The sequence below is a fragment of the Protobothrops mucrosquamatus genome, unplaced genomic scaffold, assembly GCF_001527695.2.
Source record: "Protobothrops mucrosquamatus isolate PMUCROS unplaced genomic scaffold, P.Mucros_1.0 scaffold500, whole genome shotgun sequence".
NCBI lineage: Eukaryota > Metazoa > Chordata > Lepidosauria > Squamata > Viperidae > Protobothrops > Protobothrops mucrosquamatus.
In genome coordinates, this window is record NW_015386816.1 from 216692 (window position 1) to 238611 (window position 21920).

At 36.7% G+C, this 21920-nt stretch overlaps 1 protein-coding gene across 3 annotated transcripts in view; it reads left to right on the forward strand.

The window, feature by feature from the left end:
* Positions 1–21920, forward strand: part of SGCZ (sarcoglycan zeta) — a 203500-nt gene that overhangs the window by 113583 nt on the left and 67997 nt on the right. For all 3 annotated transcript variants that reach the window (XM_015816799.1, XM_029284297.1, XM_029284296.1), the window contains one exon: positions 19168–19255. In XM_015816799.1, coding sequence (XP_015672285.1) covers positions 19168–19255 — 88 coding nt within the window. The remainder of the gene's footprint in view (positions 1–19167; positions 19256–21920) is intronic.

Sequence of the window (21920 nt, forward strand, 5' to 3'; positions counted from 1 at the left end):
TTCGTTAAACTAGACATACCCAATTCCAGCAACCGTTCCTCATATGTTTTAGCCTCCAGTCCCCTAATCATCTTTGTTGCTCTTCTCTGTACTCTTTCTAGAGTCTCAGCATCTTTTTTACATTGTGGTGACCAAAACTGGATGCAGTATTCCAAGTGTGGCCTTACCAAGGCATTGTAAAGTGGTATTAACACTTCACATGATCTTGATTCTATCCCTCTGTTAATGCAGCCCAGCACTGTGTTGGCCTTTTTGGCAGCTGCATCACACTGCTGGCTCATATTTAAGTGATTATCCACTAGGACTCCGAGGTCCCTCTCACAGTTACTACTATTGAGCAAGGTACCCCCTATACTATACCTGTACATTTGGTATTTCTTGCCTAAATGTAGAACCTTACTTTTTTCATCATTGAATTTGATTTTGTTAGATAGCGCCCAGTGTTCAAGTCTGTCCAGGTCCTCCTGAATTTTAAGCCTGTCTTCTGGAGTGTTGGCTATTCCTGCCAGCTTGGTGTCATCCGCAAATTTGATGAGTTCCTCATCTATCCCCTCGTTCAAATCGTTGATGAAGATGTTGAAGAGCACTGGGCCTAGAACAGAGCCCTGGGGCACCCCACTACACACTTTCCTCCATGTAGATGCAGTTCCATTGAGGACCACACGCTGAGTACGGCCGGTCAGCCAGCTACGAATCCATCTGGTGGTGATGCTGTCTAACCCACTTTTTTCTATCTTATCAAGTAGTAGGTTGTGATCTACTTTATCAAATGCCTTACTGAAGTCCAAGTAAATTATATCCACAGCATTCCTCTGATCCACTAATTTTGTCACTTGCTGAAACTTGCAAGTATATAGGGCAGTGCTTTCTATTATCTCTATTATATATTATGTTCTATTGCTATTATTTCTAAATTAATATGCTAATTACCATTTCTGTAACAATTACTATACTCTGTTGTACCACTATTCAATTACTATTACAATCTTGCTACATGCTATAGTATAACTATTCAATTATCATCACAATATTTACTACTATTATAATACACTCTATAGTAGCACTAGTTTACTTCTTACAAATCCTGTTCTGTCTTCTGCCTTCTTTTCTCTGGGATTTCTTCTGCTTTATTTTTTTCTGCTATTAATGACCAGCATGTGAAGTACTTGCACCTGACCACATTGTGCTTTTCTTAGCTGTGCTTCTATATTACTTTTTCTTCTGGACCACTCATTCCCTTTGAAGGAAAAATGGCTTCTTGTATTTGGGTGCTGTTTTCTCAGTTTGCTGGTGGTGCAGAGATAACAAAACACATGTCTCCTCCCATACCTGTATCAAAATTGCAGCTTTATGGACAACTCTGCTATGCTGGCACTGGAGAAATGGATCAAATGGGAGGGGTAGCACATGGGTGCCTGCAGTTTTTCTAAGCAGCCTGCTTTTCCACACCCTGCTACTAAGGAAGTCTTAGTTAGGCCAATGCTCAGTCATCAGAATAACTAAGATTGGAGTGCATGGCCTAATAGGATTGTCCTTGGTTTTCTAGTAGTAGGCTCTCAAACAGAAGATAACTTGATTTAGTACTGATTAATTGCATTTAATTAGTTCCCACTTTAAACCCATTAATTTGCTACCAACATTAGAAAGGACTTTGGGAATTACTTTGTGGAGGGCCACATATGACCTGCTGCTGCAATTCATGCCATATAAATCCAGGTGATTTTGAATTTGCTCCTTTTAGACTCTGCCGCTTTCTACTTGTCTCTCCTTTCATCTAGCTTTGACCTCAGATGTTAAAGCTACTTTAGCAGCAGAAAGTGTAATTAAGGAACAGAGCTTTATCAATGCAATTCAATCAATGCATATCAATCAACCCAGACTCTTTTTTCTTCAATTAAGGGCTCAACCCTTAAAGGCCAAAAAGAAGCAAAGCACAGCTGAGACAAAATATACATGACCATCCAGTTTTGAATAAGACTGACCTTTTCATTCCCCCACTAAGAGCAGAGCATTAAGTGCTGCAGATGTTAATGATGATCTAAAGCAGACATGTCAAATTCAAGGCCTGTGGTCCAGATCTGGCCCTTGATGTGTTTAGATCTGGCCTGCAAGCAAACTAGTAGTAATAGGTGATTGAGCAGTTACCTCTTCGCTTCTTCAGGTGTCTTGTCAGTGGCTAAGCATTAGCAGAGAACAGGCAGTGGGAACCTCTCCAATGCACAGAGCTGTGCAGCAGCGGTAACTGCAGGGGCGGGCATGGCTAAAGCACCCTCTGCCTGAAAGCAAGTGGCTGGTGAGGGAAGGAAAGGGAGAGAAGGAAAGAGAAAGGACAGAAGCCACTCAGGTCATGTGTTTCTTCAGTTCTCACCCCACACCCTTCCCTCCTCTTCTTCTTTTGTCTATGCTACACTTTTCCCCACAAGTAGCCACTTTCCTTGCAGACTTTTTCCCAAAGACGCGAGGAAACGCGAAGCAGGAGGCTCATGCGCACCGGGCCTCGGCCAAAGCTAGTCGAGAAACCCAAACCACGTGCTGCTGCAGAGCACACACGTCCTTCGAAGCTGCTGCTGCCCCTCTGGGAAAGAGATCTGTGGTTCAATCTCTCTACTGCTCAGACTCTCCGGTCTCAGGTTATTGGGACCTTAAGAGTGCCGCAAAGAGTGCAGCCCCTTTATACCCCAGATGATCCGGACTCACAGCATCCTACTGAGCCTCCAGAGTGGATACTTAGAGCACTCACAACTGCTTACCTCATGCATGATAGTCTTGCATGTAACTGACTCTTTGAAGGCAACCATAATGCTGATGCAGCCCTCAATGAAATTAATCTAATCTAAAGCATTCATGAGTCATAAATCTCTTTCAAAGTTTAAGGGAATCAGAATAATCTGGGTGACTCTCATACAGTTTTTACAATAGATACAAAAAAGAAAAGTTACTGAAAATGTCACTGAAATAAATCCACAGCTAGATAAACCAGTATTTAATTTTAATTATTGTAATCACTAGAAGAGTGAAAGCCTAAGTTAAAACACTCAGAGATGAAGCATTTGACCTTAGTGCCTTCACTGAATGTAATATATGGTATTATCTTCTAGCTTGTAAATGTTGACATGAGTGAAGGGTCATGAAGATTCCATGATGATTAAATTTGCACCTAATAATACTAGGATGAGAGCATAAATTACTGTTGCTTAGTTTCTTTTCTCTTTCCTTTACTTCACATTGCAGGATATGCTATATTCCATCACACATAATAAATTAATTGAGAATAAAGCCCTTTGTTCTGAACTCTGGGTTTTACTCATCCTACTTATGCTGGAACCAATGCATATGTGAATATTTTCTTGAGAAGCCTTATATTAATCTACATTTTTTATTTACCAGGACACCACAGATTGGTACCAGCTTGGTCACCAAGGAACATTCTCAGTCATGCAAGTGAAATGCCTCACTTTGATTGTTCAGCTACTAAATTCTAGATGTTGAAAAATCTGAGAATTTGTATTTTTTCCATATAGAGAGAATATATGTAACCCAAAGTTGAACTGTGGAGTCCCAACTGAAAATAACATCAGTGTGACAAAGTGTGGGGTATATTTCCCATTAAGAACTGTGGTGACGCAGTGGTTAGAATGCAGTATTGCAGCTAACTCTGTCCACAGCCAGGAGTTAGATCCTGACAGGCTTAAATTTGACTCAGTCTTCCATCCTTCCAAGATCGGTAAAATGGGGCGATATGCTGACTCTGTAAACTGCTTAGAGAGGGCTGCAAAGCACTATGAAGTGGTATACACACTTAAGTGCTATTACTATATTTCCTATTAATCCCTATAAGCAAACAACCATGCTCAGAAAGCAGCAAGGACTCCACTATTTGTACTGTGGATGCTAAAATTATTTTAAGAAAGTCATTGATGAAGAAGAAACTTACATATTTTCATTCAGCTGCCAAAAAGTGCATTCCATCACTTGGTGGTGACAGGTGAGGAATGGAAGTAGAATACAATGGCTTTTAGAAATGAGGTAAAGGCCTTATTTACATTATCAAGGCTGCAACTGAAATGCAACTTTCAAAAGATTAATGATTCTGTCAAAGATAAATACTCTGTTCTATAATTTTAATTTGGATATTTTTATTGCTGTAGTGTCAGAGAGAATTTGGGAGCAAAAGTCCTAAACTGCATTCATAGAATTAATGGAGGGTTTGCCAAATGCAACAGAGATGCTTTCCATCTAAAGAGGGTGCATGTAAGAAACCATTCAGTTTCAGCTGCACCACCTATGTGTATAAATCCTTGGAACCAATAGGAACTAAAGATTCCCAATTGTTATAGAACTAGTATATTTATAAAATTTTATAACTTGAAGTTTCAGGTTTTTGCATCAGGTAAAATATCATTCATTATGTAAGTGTCAGAGTATTGCTTCATTCAAATTATTCATTCTGTAAAGGGTGCCTTGTTTATTCACTTAGATTGGTGTTTTTCAACCCCAGTAATTTTAAGATGTATGCATATCAACTCCCAGATATGCTGGTTGGAAAATTTTGGGAGTTGAAGTCCTTCCATCTTAAAGTTGTTAAGGCTGAAAAACATTGACATGGATAACCAAGAAAAATAAAAGAAATATAAACAGAGAACAAACTCCACACTCATTAGCACTGATGATGTTACCCAATTGGGCAATGAAATGGCTGCAAGTAAACAACAAAGCTAAGAAAGCACCAAGGATTCTTTAGATATAATAACTCTGATTAATGAAATGCACGCATTTCTGTTACTGTGTATCTTCTTAAGATTTTTGTTGGCGATCAAATGTAGAGTCTTTCTCCTTTGCATATTGGAAAGAAATCTCCTGAATATAGATTACTGACAATTTAGAGCCCTGTTGTATCTAGTACATAATTCTCAATCATCCTGTTTCCTTTCCATGCTGCAGACAAGATTATGAAATTGGATATGACTGCTTAATACAGCAAAAGGAAATGTAGAAAGAATTTAGACCTCCCATACAGGATCTGTACTCAATTCAAAAGCAACAATCACATAGCATGAGGGACAAACAAATATATTTAGTTAAAGCCTTAAAAATTGTGTTCTTAGAATACCATTCACAAAGGTACTTTATCCGTGCCAAACTGCTTGCCATTAATTTTTTGGGGTGTGTGTGCCCTGTGGTATCATTCCATTAGCATAATGTTTCTGTTACTTGCAGACCTGGTTTATTGCTGGATCCCTACAAAGTATGTTACAATTATATGTATGTAGGTTTTTGTTGTTGTTGTTGTTTTGCAGAATCTATAGAGAGATATTCCAAGGGGTTTTTTTTTAACTAAACTCCGAACACATACCAGGAATATTGCAAAATGATTGCTCTTAAAGTGGGAAGTACATCCAAATTTAATCTCGATGTGCTAGCTTGTGATAGACCTTCAAACAATTCAGTTCTGAAGTTGCAAAGCATCAAAAGTCCAATTTCTTTTAAACATCCTTTCATATATAATTTTTATTAAAGTTGTCAAACAAGACAAAAACTTGTCTATTAATGTATATTAATATAGAGTAAAAGAAAAAAGAGAAAGATCAGAGAAAAAGCAGAAAGTGCAAAGAAGTTGAAAAGTTGAAGAAAAATAGAAAGGAAGTGAAAAAAGATATAAGAAGTGGCTTCTGATCATCTACCCATCAGTTATAAGTACAAATATATTTTAGTTCTCTAAAGTTACATCACTTTATTACTTTCTATAATCTATTCTGTGTAATCACCACAACCATAAATCACCTTCATTCTTTTTCATTTTTAAGTAAAAAGTCCATAAGAGGCTTTCAGTTACCTATAAATGTAGTTAATGTATTTTCAATCTATCAATTTCAGCAGTCTGTCAACTTGACCAACCATTCCTCCATAGTGGGGGGCAGTGTTTCTCAAACTTAACAACTTGAAGATGGGTGGGCTTCATCTCACAAAATTCTATATAGAATTCTATATAGTGTATGCAAGAATCTCTAAGGTTGGTGCAATAATGCCCAAAATTCTGGGTATATACCAAGCAGAGAACTTTATTTTTTCTTTACCTAGAAAAACTTCAAGGAATTGCTAGTTGCACTGTACAGACAAAATCCTGAATTGACTTGGTCTTGCAAATTTGAGCAGTTTATACATTTGAGTGAAAAGGAGCCATTTTTCAGAGCCTAGGATCTGTAGATTGTGCATTTTATTTTCATAGCCACACTGCTTTTATACCGGTTAAATTATTTAGATCCTAGAGCAATTTCAAGAGGAAATAAAAGCCCAGATAATTTCACCTGCTGAAATCCACTCCTTAAATCTCTTTAAAGCTATTAAGAGGTGATTCACCTGAGAGAAGAACACATCACACTGAAGTGATTGGCTGCCCTGGGCATGCAAAGAGGGAATACAAATGAAATCTTCATGTGGTTGTCATGACTTGCTCCACTTAAAGGAGCTTCACAAGCTTTGTGCTGAGTACAAAACACTCCCTTGCTTCTCAAATACAAGTAAACTGATACAGCCTCTTTTCCCCAGCCCCATTAACTGTAGTCTTTTATTCAGAAATCATTATAACCTTAAAGAGAGAGCACAGAAGAAGCTGTGTTTTCAACACTGCCTTATTTGTTACCTGAAACACATCCAAGACTGTTGACCATCTAGTGAGTTAAAACATGTGCGCTATCAGTACCAATCTCACTAACTTTTAAATACATTATTTCATTCATTTACAAGCCAATCACCTTAGACATAATTCTAACAGACATCCAATATCCAGAAGGGGCGTGATGGATTTTTGTGCTACTCTGGAGTCAAATTCTAAAATATGAATTGCAGTCAACATATTTAATATTCCATTCTTTGTATTTTCAGTTCAGTTTTTTCTCTTTTCCCATTTTTGATATATACTATAATCTACTAATTCAGGACATGATGAACAGCATATAAATTTAATAAATGAATAAGTAAATGACATTTATTTGATTTGTTTGTTAGAATAAATATAAACCCTCCCTTTCCAAATGCCTGATAAAACATTAAAGTATTGACTGAAACAAAATTATTTGATTCAATATGAATAGGTCATTTTAGTTTCATTTTTTCATGAACATATGTCCATATCTTCCTCTTTGTACCGCTATTTTACTTAATAATTGTGCTTATTAAACTTTGATATTTTTTTAAGGCTTTCCTTTCTTGTGAAAAATCTGTTTTCTTAAATCACCTTCTCAGGATGCTTTCAAATTGACTTGAGTGGCTTTTTAAAAAATGTAGTGCAAAGTAACAAAGATTACATATGTTTATTTTTTCCAGTTACACATCTCTCCATTGCTCTGCAGATTTGCTGGCTTCTCCTGCTTAGAGATCTGAAAATGCCTTATGGGATGAGTCCTCCATGAAGTTTTCCTTTGGGATCTAATTGAAGCATGAGAAGCCAGAGATGCTGCTGATGCTGGAAAGATGGTTATATAGCAAAGGAGTACATTCACATAACATCTCCCTTGGTAGCTTCATTATTAAGGTAAGTTCAATCTTGTTCCACCTAGGAGAATTTCACAGTTATGTTCCTTTTCTTTTTTAAAAAAACTATTAGTTTTCCATCAAATTGAATGTGGGTGGTCAGAAACAATTGCAGAAAAAATATTTGGTACAGCACTCATTTCATTGAACTGAGGGAAATATTGCTTATCTAATCTCTATCACATATTAGTTGCTATTGCTTCATATGGGTGATATTGAATTAACAGACAGAGGTCCTTTGGCTGCCCCAGCCAAGAGAGTTTGGTCTGGAATGAGGAAGTATTTTGGCTATGTCAAAACTAAGCAAACCATCCATTCAAATAGATGGTGTTGTTCTCATTTCCCTTCCTTACTAACCTAATTTTGGCTCACAGATTGGTCTGTCTGCCTATCAGTTTACCTGTTCAAGCACCTGGTAAATGTGTGCCTCCAGCCTTCTATCCTGAATAAACAATTCTCTGCTGAGAATTCAAACAAAGAAACAGGATCCACAATTTTGCAAAATGCAAAATAAGGATAGTAATGACTATACCCGCCATTAACGTAACTTTTCCTAGCTACTATACTAGCGACATTCCCTGCCTGCTCGAAGAAACTGAAATGCTTCATAGCACTCCTTCACCAATTATAATCTCTTGTTTAGTTCTATTAGTAAGTTAGCAAAAATGTATTTAACTTCAGTTTTGCTAATTGTATAAGCCAACCTGCAATGTAACCTGCTCCAAACAGCAGTTTGGCTCTTTTGGAACTTAATTGCTAATTATATTGCTTAGGAAATCTGCTGGCCACATTTAGCTAAGCACTACTAGATGAAGCTGAACATACCAAAACAATGAAGTTCTATATTAGGGCCAAAAAAAGGAAGGAGATGGACCATTTTCATCTGTTTAAAATGAACAATGAACAGGGTTAGAAAAAGCTATCCATATCATATCTATAACAAGCAAGGTTTGAGTTTGTTTGTCTTTTGGAGTGACTCAAGTCTTCCTTTTTCCCCTAACAATAAGTTCTATTTTAATCTTTCTGAATAAGGTTGGAAGTTCATATAAGAGGAGAGTCTCTTATTGGATGTGTTTTCATGGGGTAATAATGAACACAGAGGAAAAAAATGTCACCCTTGTAATATTAACACAAATTGTACCATTTTTTTTGTTTTGCTTCAGGCAAGGTTAGTCTCAAGAAGTACTACTTTGATATTAAGGACTAGTTGCTAAATAAAAACACCCTTTCACTTTGGTTTTATGTTAGCAGAATAATTTTCAATATTATATTGTGGTGTCATACCCTAAATAATTATAGCACTCTAGTCACATCCCATAATAAAGAGACAAAAAGAATAATGTATCAAAAGAGCATCCATCAAGTCTGTATATCCCTAGCTCTGTCCAACACCCTATCACTCCCCAAACTTCCCTACACTATGCATATGAATTGAGCATAAACATCTGATCAAGGGATGTTTGTATACATAAATCTCTGTGCAATAGTTTTATATGCACAGAGTTTCAGCTTCCATGGAAACTTATATACATAAGGGTTTGTGCAGGTAGCTGTCCATAAGATAATTTACATATCTTAGATCAGAGAACCCAAGTATCATTGAGAGTGAAGGACTTAATTGATCATTTTAATGGATTCAGGCAACTCTTTTCACTTAGATTCATCTCAAAATGGAGATATTTGATGGTAAAGGCCTTTTTAAAAAACAAAGTCACTATATAAGAAAGTCCAGGTAGTCCTCATTTTGTAACTGCAATTGGTTCAGGCAAAATGGTCACTAAAGGCACCGTGTGACAGAGAGAATGAGAGAGATTGTGAAGATTGCTGGTTGCTGTGGTCTCAGTCAGATAAAAGTCTCCCTACCATGACCTGTTCCTGACCCTTTTTTTTTTTTTTTTTGCCTCCTCATAGGGTGGAGAGATTGCTTAACAAGCTATCTCTTTCTGGGCTGCTTTTCTTCACAGCACAGAACTTCCCTAAAAAGTACTTGTTTCAAGTTAACAAGCAAGGCCTGTGACTTTAATTAATTGTTTAGAATCCTGGGTCAGCTGCAGCTGCTGCCTGAAACTGACCAGACCTTAATCAGTGTTACATTGAAGGCTTTTGTTATTGAAAATGCATGTGCTGGTCAGAATATAATTTTTATTACCATTTATTACTGTTGTATTTGCAAACTGTCACTATCTGAAGCAATTGCTAAATGAGGATTAGCTATAATGAATTTTATCTCAGCTTAGAAAAGAATAACATGAGCAAATCTGTTCTTTTATAGAATAATAATTAAATCTAGTTATTTCCTGTAAGTATCTTAACATTTTAATGACTACATGCATGCAAGAAAGCTTCTAACTGGCACTAAAGTGTACTTTCAAAAGTTAGGAAAATATTATGCTAGGAATTTCTTTATTTTTATCTGTCTTATATTTATAATCATTGCCTTGACCAACTTTTGATATCACTGTGATAGCTCCATCTCAAAACATCTGTGTGTGTAGGATGATGCTTGAAAAAGACATAGTGCATTTTTATCTCCATGATTGAGAAGTTAAGTTGCACATGTAGCTACTGTAGGAGTTTACAAATTTGTGTTGACGATTTTCTTGTTCATTCCATTCATTGTATCATATTCAGGCAGAGGACGTAGGCAGTCCTATCTTCCTCCATGGTTATACAAATGACACCACTATGAAAATAGCAACTCTGCTACCATATTTATCAATTGATATATTGTTTAAATGTATTGCCTTTTTGGGCCTGGATTTTTCAGCAGTTGTAGACAATTTTCTAACTGTTGTTTTTCAGGTAGTGTTAATAAATTGGCTCTTTCAATGAATGCTATTGTTGTAGTCCTTGACTTATGACCATAACTGGGACTGGAATTTTCACTGCTAAGTAACATCATTAAATGAGTCATACCCATGTTTAAGACCTTTTTTCCCATAATTGTTAAGCAAATTTGATTTCCCCCATTGATTTTTCTTGTTGTAAACCCCCTACAAAGGTGGGTAATGGTGATCATGTGACTCTGGGATGCTGCAATGTTTGTAAATACATTGTGATCAGTGACAATTATGAGGATGGGGGTTAACTTATTTTCCAAAGCTCCTGAGAGTAGAACAAGAAGGAATGGATAGAAATTCATGAAAGAGACATCCAACCTGGAAATAAGGAGAAACCTCCTGGCAGCAAGAATAACAGAGTTGGAAGGGACCTTGGAGGTCTTCTTAGTCCAACCCCCTGCTCTGGAAGGAAACCCTATACCATTTCAGACAAATGATTGTCCAATCTTTTCTAGACCAAGCCAAGTCCAAACACACCAAGGAATTTCTAAAAGCCTGGCACTCTGACAAACCACCAATAGTAGACACATAGACATTAACAACATCTATAGACTATGCAACACTATTACCCAGCCCAAAATGGAACAAAAAGACCCAAGCTTCTCTCCACCAGCAATCAGCACCCAGATTAGCATAGTTTAACTCCAAGGTTAACATCAGACCATCAAGTAAACAATACTTCAGTCAAGAAACTGCCAAAGAAGTCAACAGCAAACAGCCCAACCAAAGAAACTTTGAGACCACCCACACCAACACTGACAGGCAAGCCACTAGAACATAATCTGATAGCAAATTTCACTCCTTACTAGCATTGAAGATGTTACCTAGTTTGGGTAATGAAATGTCAGCAAGAAAACAAGAAAGCGCAGAGAGCACCAAGGACCCATAATCTCTTCTTTAAAATATCCAGCACCCACAATTTCTGGACGCAAGTGGTTCCACTAATTAATTGTTCTAACCATCAGGAAATTTCTCCTTAATTCTATGTTGTTTCTCTTCTTGATTAGTTTCCATCCATTTCTTCTTGTTCTGCCTTCAGGTGCTTTGGAGAATAGGTTGTCCCCCTCTTTTTTGTGGCAACCCCCCAAATATTGGAACACTGCTTTCATATCACCCATGGTCCTTCTTTTCATTAGACTAGGCACCCTCATTTTTGTTCTGCACACCAAAGTCTAAATATTAGAGAAATCCAAGGAGGGAATCTAAGATAGTGTTCCATTTCTTCTGCCAGCCAAACTATGTTTTCCAACACCAAACTGGGTTCTCCAAGATGCTAAACCTTAAAACTAAAATGGGAGCTGACCCAAGACAAAGGGATGCTAGGACAAACAAAAAATCAGCATGGCAACAGAAAGAGAATCATTGGGGAGGGAGATTCTCAGATGGGAACTTGACCAACAGCTGCCCCAATGAGTCCTGTTCAGGAAACTAGCCCAGCAGAGCTTCCACAGGAAAAAGCAGTCTACGCCCAAGGCGCTATACTTTCAAATCAAAAAATGAGGAACAGGCATCCTTAGTGATTAGTTTGGTAGCTTCCAAAAGACATTTGCCTGGCATTGGTGCATGTAGAAAAGATGGAGCAAGTGACCTTTGGTAGGAGGATAAAGGGAGGCAGGTCATCTCCTTGGGAATTCTGATGGCTTTATGACTTCACACCTGCAGGCTCAAGTGTCAGTTACTGTCAGTTATCAGTTATCAGAATGAAGATGCCTCCCAAGAGGCAGGTTGGTCTTCAGAAGGGCTCCTGGACTCTGGGAAACCTTCCCCCTTTTTTGTAACCATCTATCAGAGTTTGGGTTTGGATTAGGATTAGAGTGAGGGTGAAAGTTAGGATGAGGGTGAGTTTGAGGATCAGGATAAGGGGGACAGTCAGGGAAATGGAGAGAAACAAAGAGGGAGAGGAAGATGAGGGGACAGAAAGGGAAAGGGGACAGTGAGGGGAAGGAGAAAGGAGAAGGGGAAGGGGGAAGAAAAAAGGAGAGCAAAAGCCAGAGGAAAGATTAGGAATAGAAGGGGAGGAGGGAGAGGAAAAGGAAAAGGGAGGGGGGAAGGGAGACGGGGAAGGGGAGAGTGAGGGAGAAAGAGGGGAAAAGAGGGAGATGGGGATAGGGAGGGAGAGTTAGATCATGAGGGGGCTAGGGGGAGGAGAGGAAGAGGAATGGAGGGAGGGCAAATGGAGAGGGAAAGGAGAGGGGGTCAGGGAGGAGAAGGTGAGAGTGTTTGGATAATGCTTGCTTTGCCCACTCTTTTCCCCTTCCACTTGTCTTTTTCCAAAAGAAATTGTTGTCTGAAGAATCATCACTGTTTTAAAATCTCTTAAGCTAGTTTCTCTTTTTGGTCTGCAATATTTGTCTTTTGATTAAGTGGAATGTGCAGAATAACAGAACAGAATAACAGGGTTGGAAGGGACCTTGGGGGTTCTAGTCCAGAGATCCCCCAACCTTTTGGGCACCAGGGACCGGTTCCGTGGAGAAAGGTTTTTCTGTGGACCGGAGAGTGCATGGTTTTGTGTGCTGCCTGCATCCCACAGATGGGGCTTTGCTTGTTCTTAGTTCTAAGTTGCTTCTCTCCTTGATTAGTTTCCATCCATTGAAGAATACAGTAGGCTGACTCCCTCTTCTTTGTGGCAACCCCTTAGATATTGGAACACTTCTATCATGTCACCCTTAGTCCAATAGTTCAACAATTAAGCAATAGAACAGCTTGCTTCCCAGAATTGTAGGTGCCTCATTGTTGGAGGTTTTCAAGAAAAGATTGGGGAACCATTTGTCTGGGATGGTACTGTATAAGGACTTCTGCCTTAGGCAGAGGGTTGGATTAGAAGACCTCCAAGGTCCCTTCCAGCCCTATCATTCTATAAAAATGCGAAGACCTAGGAGGATAGGAAACTTTTAAAAGCAATATAACCATTCCTAGATCAAAGATCCAAAGGCAAGATTTGAATCCAAGTGACAGCCCATAAACCTATTGTCTTAAAACAAACTCCAGAGGCTGAGAATTGCAGTACATTGTAAGTTTAATGTTTTCTAAAATGGAAAGACAATATAAAATGAATTTAACTTTGAGACTGCATCAATGTTACTGAAAATCATTCTAATTCATATACCCATATGTTATTGGTGCTATAAACAGAGGCTTTCCTAATAATCTTATGAGCAACAAAGCAGTTCTTGGTGATATTCCTGTTACATCAGCCATTAAATCTGTTATTACCACAGCCTCTTTTGCCAGGCCACTAGTACTGCATTTAATGATCTTCAGAAGTCCAGAAGGTATATCAACAAACTAATCACTACTTAGGAAAAATATCTCTAGCATCTGCTTTTGTTGCCAAGAAGTCCCTTGGTATGTGCATATCCTCAGCCAAAATGATTGCTTTGGACATGATGGTTCCCAAACAATCATGTTTCTGCAGCTGGAGAAACAGAGAAGCCAAGAATCACCTTTCATCTGCTAAGCTGCAGGAGAACAAGCTGATTGGCAATCCACTGAGAATTGGAAATAATTTTTAAAAACCAGATAGATAATACATTTGTCATACTATTTATCAGATCTCAGATTTTCAAACCTTCCTGTATGCAAGCTGATGAAGTGAAATAACATATGAAATAGCCTAGAAATGTATTTTCATGAGAGCTTCAGACTGGAGAAAAAGAGATATAGAAAATAATGTGCAGCTACTACTCAAAATTTAGTTTAACTCATACTCAGTGTTGAATGCTGCAATGACAAATGGGATATGATGCTTTCAAGTCTTCTGTATAACTCTACTTGTGGTCCTGCAAATTCTAATGTAATGTTAAAAGTCTTCTGCTTGCGACCAGTTCAGTCAAATCCAATTTTTCTAGCTTTCTTTATGAAGACCCAGGAGAGAGAAAGTTTTAGAAACTGAAATACAAAAGAGAGAAATAAGTAGACATTATATTGATTCTGCCTTGTCATTGTTTGCTTAAGACTCACTTACCATCAACATTTGGCTTCCAATATATTATTTGGAAAGCTTATTATTTCAACAGAAGTTCACCATACTTGCTCTATGATTTAAAGACCCTGAAATTAATTGTTGTTGTTGTTATAAGAATTTTCAGTATTGTTTTGTTTCATAATCCTCCAGTTTTTAAAAGTGGGGTATGCATTCTTGGAAAATAATAGCAAGTAATGCATTACATCTTCTCAAGCTCTAACTCTCTACAATGGAGGTCAGTTCTGTACAATGGAGGTTGATTTTTAATTGCAGGTCACATTTCAGTATTAGGCAAAGCCAAAGTCAAAATCTTTGGGTTAATGCTCCTGAGCTATCAAGCTATAAAGAATGTCTGAACCAATGCACACATGGATAAAATGAGTAATGGTTAATCATTGTTATTAGATTTTTCAGAATTTAGCAAAAGATTTTCAGAGAATATCATGGAATATGTGGATGACCTTGGGGAATGAGGGAAAGAGATGCTGCCTAGGAAACAATCAGATAAATGAGGCAAGAATGCCCAATAGCTTAATGATTAAAGAAAGAAACTTAGGAAGCACATACCCTAATGGATCAAGTGCTTAAAAGTAGTGGTGGGAAGTTTGTACTTCTAGAGTTGCCAGATTCTGTTAATGTAGCTTTACAGTAAAGTAGATTTAGCTCATCTAATAGTGTTTTCTGTCTGGTTTACCTGAGAGAGCTGACAAACTACAAACTTGACAAAAGTACAAACTTCCTGCCACCACTTTTAACCACCTGAACAATTAGGATGGATCCTTCTTAAGTTTCTTTCTCTGACTGTTAAGACACTGGGGGATTCTGCCTCTCTTATCTGATTGTTTCTAGGTGGCATTTCTTCTACTATTTCCCCAAGATCATCCACACATTCCATTACAGAGGATGAAGTTAGAGTAGACTATGTTTTCAAATAAACAAACTCTTCCTACTTAGAATCTTCCAAGCCAACAGATCCATTCTTTGACTGGAGAATGAAAACCTGACAGAACCTCCATCTTCCCCTAGTCTCAGACAAATATCAATCTTCAGAACCACATGAGGTCCTTAATCACTCATCTACTTCCTCCAAAGATGTTCATGAAACATTGTTCTAGTAGACAAGAAGTTTGAACAGTTAAAAACCAGATATAGGCTTAGTTTTAACTACTATTTGCACAAGAGGATTTCTGCTTCCTATATATTTACTGGATGGATTATTCTTAGTGGATTCAACTTTCCCTGCATTGATCAGCTATTACATGTTCTTAACTTGTGTTCCCTTTCCAAGCTTCAAATAACTATAAAACAGGCAACATAGAATATAAGACTTTGTAGAGGTAGGAGGAATACAAAAATATAGCAACATGTAACTCAGTCCTTATTCTCTTAATTTCTTATCAAGAATAAGCCTAATTAAACATAGCAGCCTAATGTTTAAATATATATGTATAGGGCTGTTCCATTAAAAAAAAGGCAGCACTAGAAGCCAGAATTCCTAATTTTTTGTTTAAACTAAGTTTGTTTTCATAAAGTGATTTATATGAAATCTTTTTTATTTCAGATACAAACTAAAACTACTTCATTTTATTTATTTGAAGTATTTTCTCTCATGAATTACTATTCTTGATTTATAAATAGACAAGATATACAAATGTTAACTTTAAAATGTGTTTTCAAAGGAAAAGCAATTTATGCTAATATGAGTATCAAGTAAGAAATCTCATGGGGATTTAATGAGAGTTAAATCACCATGAGGATTTAATTTAAAAATACAGTTTTAACATCCTTGCCTGTTTTAAATTTTATACAGTTTTTATGTTTTAAAATATTTTATTGTAAACCATCCAGAGTCCCTCTGTGAGAGAGATGGGTGGTTTTAAAATGTAATAAAAAAAAGTCCTGGTATTTACAGAAAAGTTATTCAATTCACAAAGAACCGGTAGTCTGCTATATTGTTTTAAGACATCTGATTTTGTTGAGGAGAAGAAAGAAGATTTGATAAAAGAAGTATCTTAAATTTATATACATTGGTCCATCACAGCAAATAACATACCTGATAATCCCTTTCTTATTGGATTTGTGTAATAATAATGATGATGATGATGATGATGATGATGATGATGATGATGATGATGATGATGATGATGATGATGATGATGATGATGATGGAAGGGACCTTGGAGGTCATCAAGTCCAACCCCCTGCTCAGGCAGGTAACCCTATACCATTTCGGACAAGTGGCTGTCCAGTTTCTTCTTAAAAACTTCCAGTGTTGAAGCATTCACCGCTTCTGGAGGCAGATTGTTCCACTGGTTAATTGTTCTAACTGTCAGGAAGTTTCTCCTTAATTCTAGGTTGCTTCTCTCCTTGATTAGTTTCCATCCATTGCTTCTTGTCCTGCCTTCAGGCGCTTTGGAAAATAGCTTGACTCCCTCTTCTTTGTGGCAGCCCCTGGAACACTGCTATCATGTCCCCTCTCGTCCTTCTCTTCATTAAACTACACATACCCAATTCCAGCAGCCGTTCCTTATATGCTTTAGCCTCCAGTCCCCTAATCATCTTTGTTGCTCTTCTCTGTACTCTTTCTAGAGTCTCAACATCTTTTTTACATCGTGGTGACCAAAACTGGATGCAGTATTCCATTGCTAAGTATTCCGTTGCTAAGAAACAGTTGTTTTGGGGTATATGTATTGCATAACAAGATAAACAGTAACTTATTTATTCTCATATACATCGATTTTTTTTATTCTGCCCTTGTATTTGGTATAACGGGATAGAAACATTCTCACCAGCATAGTTTTTTCCACATATGTTGTTCCATTTATGTTAAATGTTTTGCACTGAATATATGAATGTGCATAAAATCTCATGGACAGGAATTTTATGTTGAGTGGGGGTTTCTGGGGATATAAATCTAATGTACCTTAAGAAAGTGGGGCTAGTGAAAGTTAGCCATGAATGGAAGAAAGCCAAGTTTAAATCTCAGCCAGTCATTAAGCTCACTTTGGTTGTCTTAGGCCTGAAGAAAGAAGAGGTGAGGTGAGGACGAAATTGAGGAAGGGATGAAGCACCATGTGGAATGTATTGGATGAAAGATAGGATGTACATTTAAATTTCTAAGAAATACATTCACCAGCAAAGAATTAAGAAATAGAATACAAATAATTAATAGGAAACAAACATACACTGGCTTGAATTTTAGCCAAAGCTATCAGTTTAAGCCAAGTGAAGGGAGTTTTATTTTGGATTAAGATGGCAATGGCATTACATGGCCAAAACTGCTAAATTTCTAAGATGCACAAAACAAATATTTTGAGCAGAACTAGGCTTAGTTCATTTCGTTTAGCAGCTACTTTTTATTTATTGTTTTGCTAAAACCTCTGTGAATAAGGCTCGGGAATCATCCAAAAGTCCAACAAAGTGAGAATCTTCTATCATTCATTTTTTATGATGTATCTTTAGTGCTGGGAACCAGTACTCAGCCTTTGAAAATGATTCCCATTTGGTTCACTTACTGCTGTTTAGAATGGAATAGCCTCATCCTTAATAACTCAGGGGCATTTTTTATCATTCTTTCTTTCACACTCTGAATGTCTTAATTATCATCTTTAGCAGTCCCATTGCCTTCAGTGTTAGAAAATGTACTAGAAAAAAGAGTATAGCTGCTTTAAAGCCAAATTACAGTTATTCAGTATGCACATATATGCAGTGGCGACATATTACCTTTGCAATAGTGGTGAATATCTGTAGCTCGGGTGTAGAATGACGGTCAAGGTTCGTTCTCCAAGCTTGTGGGTTGGTTTCCAAATGTTTCATAACCAGGCTAGGTAACATCTTCAGTGGTGTTCAAGGGATGTCCCTAAATGCTGCTGAAGATGTTACCTAGCATGGTAACAAAATGTTTGGAAACCAACCAAAAGCTCGGAGAATGAACCTTCACCATCACATATTACCTTGTCATTTGGTAAGCCTTTTGCATCAACATGGGATGGAGTTGTGTGAGACAATAACTGATACATTTGGCATCATAGTGTAATTCCAAACTCACATTCTATATATTGTCATGTACCTGCCATTAGCAAAACTGTATTTATTTGTTTGTTTATTTATTTTATTTAATTGCATTTGTGCATTAAATGCATTTAATTGCATTTCACTTACAATCAAGAATATGAATTGGATTGGATTGGATTGGATACTTAATTTGGCCAAGTGTAATTAGACACACAAGGAATTTGTCTTCAGTACAGAAGTACATAGTGGACTTGCAAGGCAACAGAGAAAATAATAATAATAATAATAATAATAATAATAATAATAATAATAATAATAATAATAATAATAATAATAATAATAATAATAATAATAATAATAATAATAATAAAAGGGGAAGTAAAGAAGTTAATAAATAATAATAAATAGTAATAGAAGGAATAAATAATAATGCTTCAGCCACACTCTTTGGGTTGATATGCATACACATTGGATAGAATTGTGAGAATTATGTGTTCAGCAGAGTGATGGAAAAAGGGGGAAAAAACTGTCCCAGTGTCTAGTTGTCTTGGCATGCAATACCCTATAGCACCATCCCAAGGGAAGGAGCTGAAACAGGCTATGAGGGGTTTGCAAATATTTTCTCATCCTTCCTTCTGACCTGCACAATATACAGTTTCTTCCCTATAAAAACCATTAAAAACAACCAATTTAAATTAAAATAAAAACATGAATTTCAACTTGATCTCATCAAGATATTTCATCTTTGACAGGAATACTCTGATTCGCTCTCTGCAGTTTTTCCTTCTCATTTCATTGTTTATATACATTTTTTTCCAGGACAGTCCACTGGTCTTACAGTCAGATAGGAATGTTACCATGAATGCAAGAAATCATATGGGACACATAACAGGACAGCTGACTGTAGGTAAGTCTTATTATTTCCTGGAAGTTTTGTGTTCTAAATTTAACACCATTTTTTAAAATTTAATCCCTCAATATAGATATTTCAGGAAACAATAGGTTGCAGCTGTGTCATTAAAGATGATGCTGATCTATGGCCAACATTTTCCAGGCAACTAACTATACTGTAAGTTGCCCTTAGAGTTAATTTTAAATAGAAATATAAATTGATTAAATAAATACATCAAGACAGTTCTTAAAGTAGTTAACAATAACTGCAAAGCAAATAAAAACAATTGGTAAAAGCAATCTTAAAATCTTAACACATTATCTGAAGCACACAAACTGATAAAAAGTATCATTAAACCACACAAAAACTTAAAGAAATGAAACTCTGAGGAGGAAAATGAGGACTGCTGTCCATGTCATAAGTATGAGATAGTTTGCATGTTTAGCAGATTTAGCTCCAATTTAATAAAAGGGACAAATTACTGATCAGATAAAATGAGATTTAATTTTATCTGTACTTTAATAGTGTCTCCCTCTTCACTCCCTCCCTTTGTCGTTCAAATGTTTACAAAAAATATTTTAATCTTTACATCTAATAAATTTGCATGGCACAAAATGTGGGACAATTAGTTTCATATTTGTTGGTTTTACTTTTTAAAAAAATGATCATACTGAAAGAGGTAAGGAGTTATCCTTAGGATTATTTTACTTAATTCTAGACCAGACATAAAGCAATTGAACCGAATTTCCATATATTATAGACAGTTTATATTTCATAGATGTAGTTTATAGACTGTACATTTTCATGGAATTTCATGTTCATCGGCTTGATATAAAAAATAATATCAGTTGTATACAGATTACAAAGAGTATCACCTTTCCATTTTTTTCATTTATTGTGGCCAATGCAGAATTAAACAACTTTCAAGATAACTAGCCTTAGCTTAAGAGTGATTCAGTAACATTTGAGATAGTTCAGTAGCTGAGAATGTAGCTTATCAGTTTGAGACTTCTCTGACTACATATCACAGAAAGCCCAATCATTAGTTTGTACATGTTAAGAAATTATAAATTTCTTCGATTTTACAAATTTTATTAATTTTTCAAATAAACATATGGACAAATAATACAAATATGGTGCATTTCATTAGAAAAACAAACACATAAAAAAGGCCTACTCAGTAAGTATTCAGAAATAACCGGCGGTCTCCCCCCCCCCCGCATCCACACTCCCTCAACCTTCCTACCTACTTCCCTCTTCCTTCCTCCCCCTCTTAACCATGACCTCTCCTCTTTCCTCCTTTCCAACTATCCTACACATCCCATCACCTTCTTTTCCACCACCTCGGATGCAGTTTAGGGGTACTAAAATTATAAATTTCTTATGAATCAGCTTCAGATTCTTGTTTCTGCTTGGAAGGTTCTTAGCTTTCCCTTGCCGTTTACATAGATTGCACATTCAATGTAGACTAATATTTGCAGAGTGTTTTCCTCCACAAAAGAAACACAATTGTCTTTTAAACTTTTCTAACTTGAAGAAGGTGAAAAGAGGATAAGGAGCCTATAACCCTTAGGATAACAGTTTCCCAAATCAGCATATGCCATACAGCATGTTAACTATGTTCAGGGTCAGTTGCTGTGATTCCTAGCCATTTCTGTCATAAATCATCCTTCATTGGTAGGCTTGTGTTGTGATTATAATTTGTGATTATCCTACTTCAGCTGCCGCTTTTTTAAAATGATAAAACTTTCCGCAGAGGTATTGTGATTTATTATATTTGATTTCCTGTGTTAAATAGATTGAAATGTGAGCTGATTCAACTAAAACAGACCCTTCCTTTTAAAAGGTGACTTTCTAATTGGGAAGTACTGAATATTTTTCAAAATATATTAATAGTTTTGAATTCAAGTGTTCACAAAAATATTGGGGGGAGTAAGTTTTTTTGCAGACAGATCCTGGGTCCTCTGTGTGAAATAAGAAAGATTTTCTTTAGAACAGTTATTTTGTTCAAATTTAAATCACAGATAGTGAAATATATAAAGAGATAATATAAAGAATTTCAGCTATGGGCTTCCAAATGCTTTCTGAGGTTGGTTGCTTGCTTGCAGATACAGTATTTCATTACCCAACTAGGTAACATCTTCAGTGCTAGAAGTGAGTGGGGTTTGTTCTCTGTTTATATACATGAGTATTCCACCAATACTGACAGGAAAAGCCAACAAATTGGCATTTGAAACAACTAAAGCAAAAAGTAAAGTTAAAACCATGCTTCCCTTGTTATCTATGAAATACAGCTTTGACCTACATTAACTGATTTTATAAAGAATGTTCCTCTCCACAGAACAAAGTAACTAGCTCAAATTCCTGTAGAAGAGAAGAGAATATATTTAGTTTAGGGTTGAACTGTGAGTCCTTGGTGCTTTATGAACTTGGTTGTTTACTTGACTCGGTAACATCTTCAATGCTAGAAGGGAAGGATGGAAATTCACTTAGGGTTAGGCTCCCTTAGATTCAGAGAGGAAAACAAATGTCACTGACAGGTTTGGAGAAGCTAGTTAGGCATGGAGGCCTCTTACATTTACAATCCCCCTACTATTCAATTCTTAGTAACCTACATGGAAAAGTCCTAATGGCATGGAAACCTACTCAGGATTAGAGTTGGGATTGGGGTTAGGGTTAG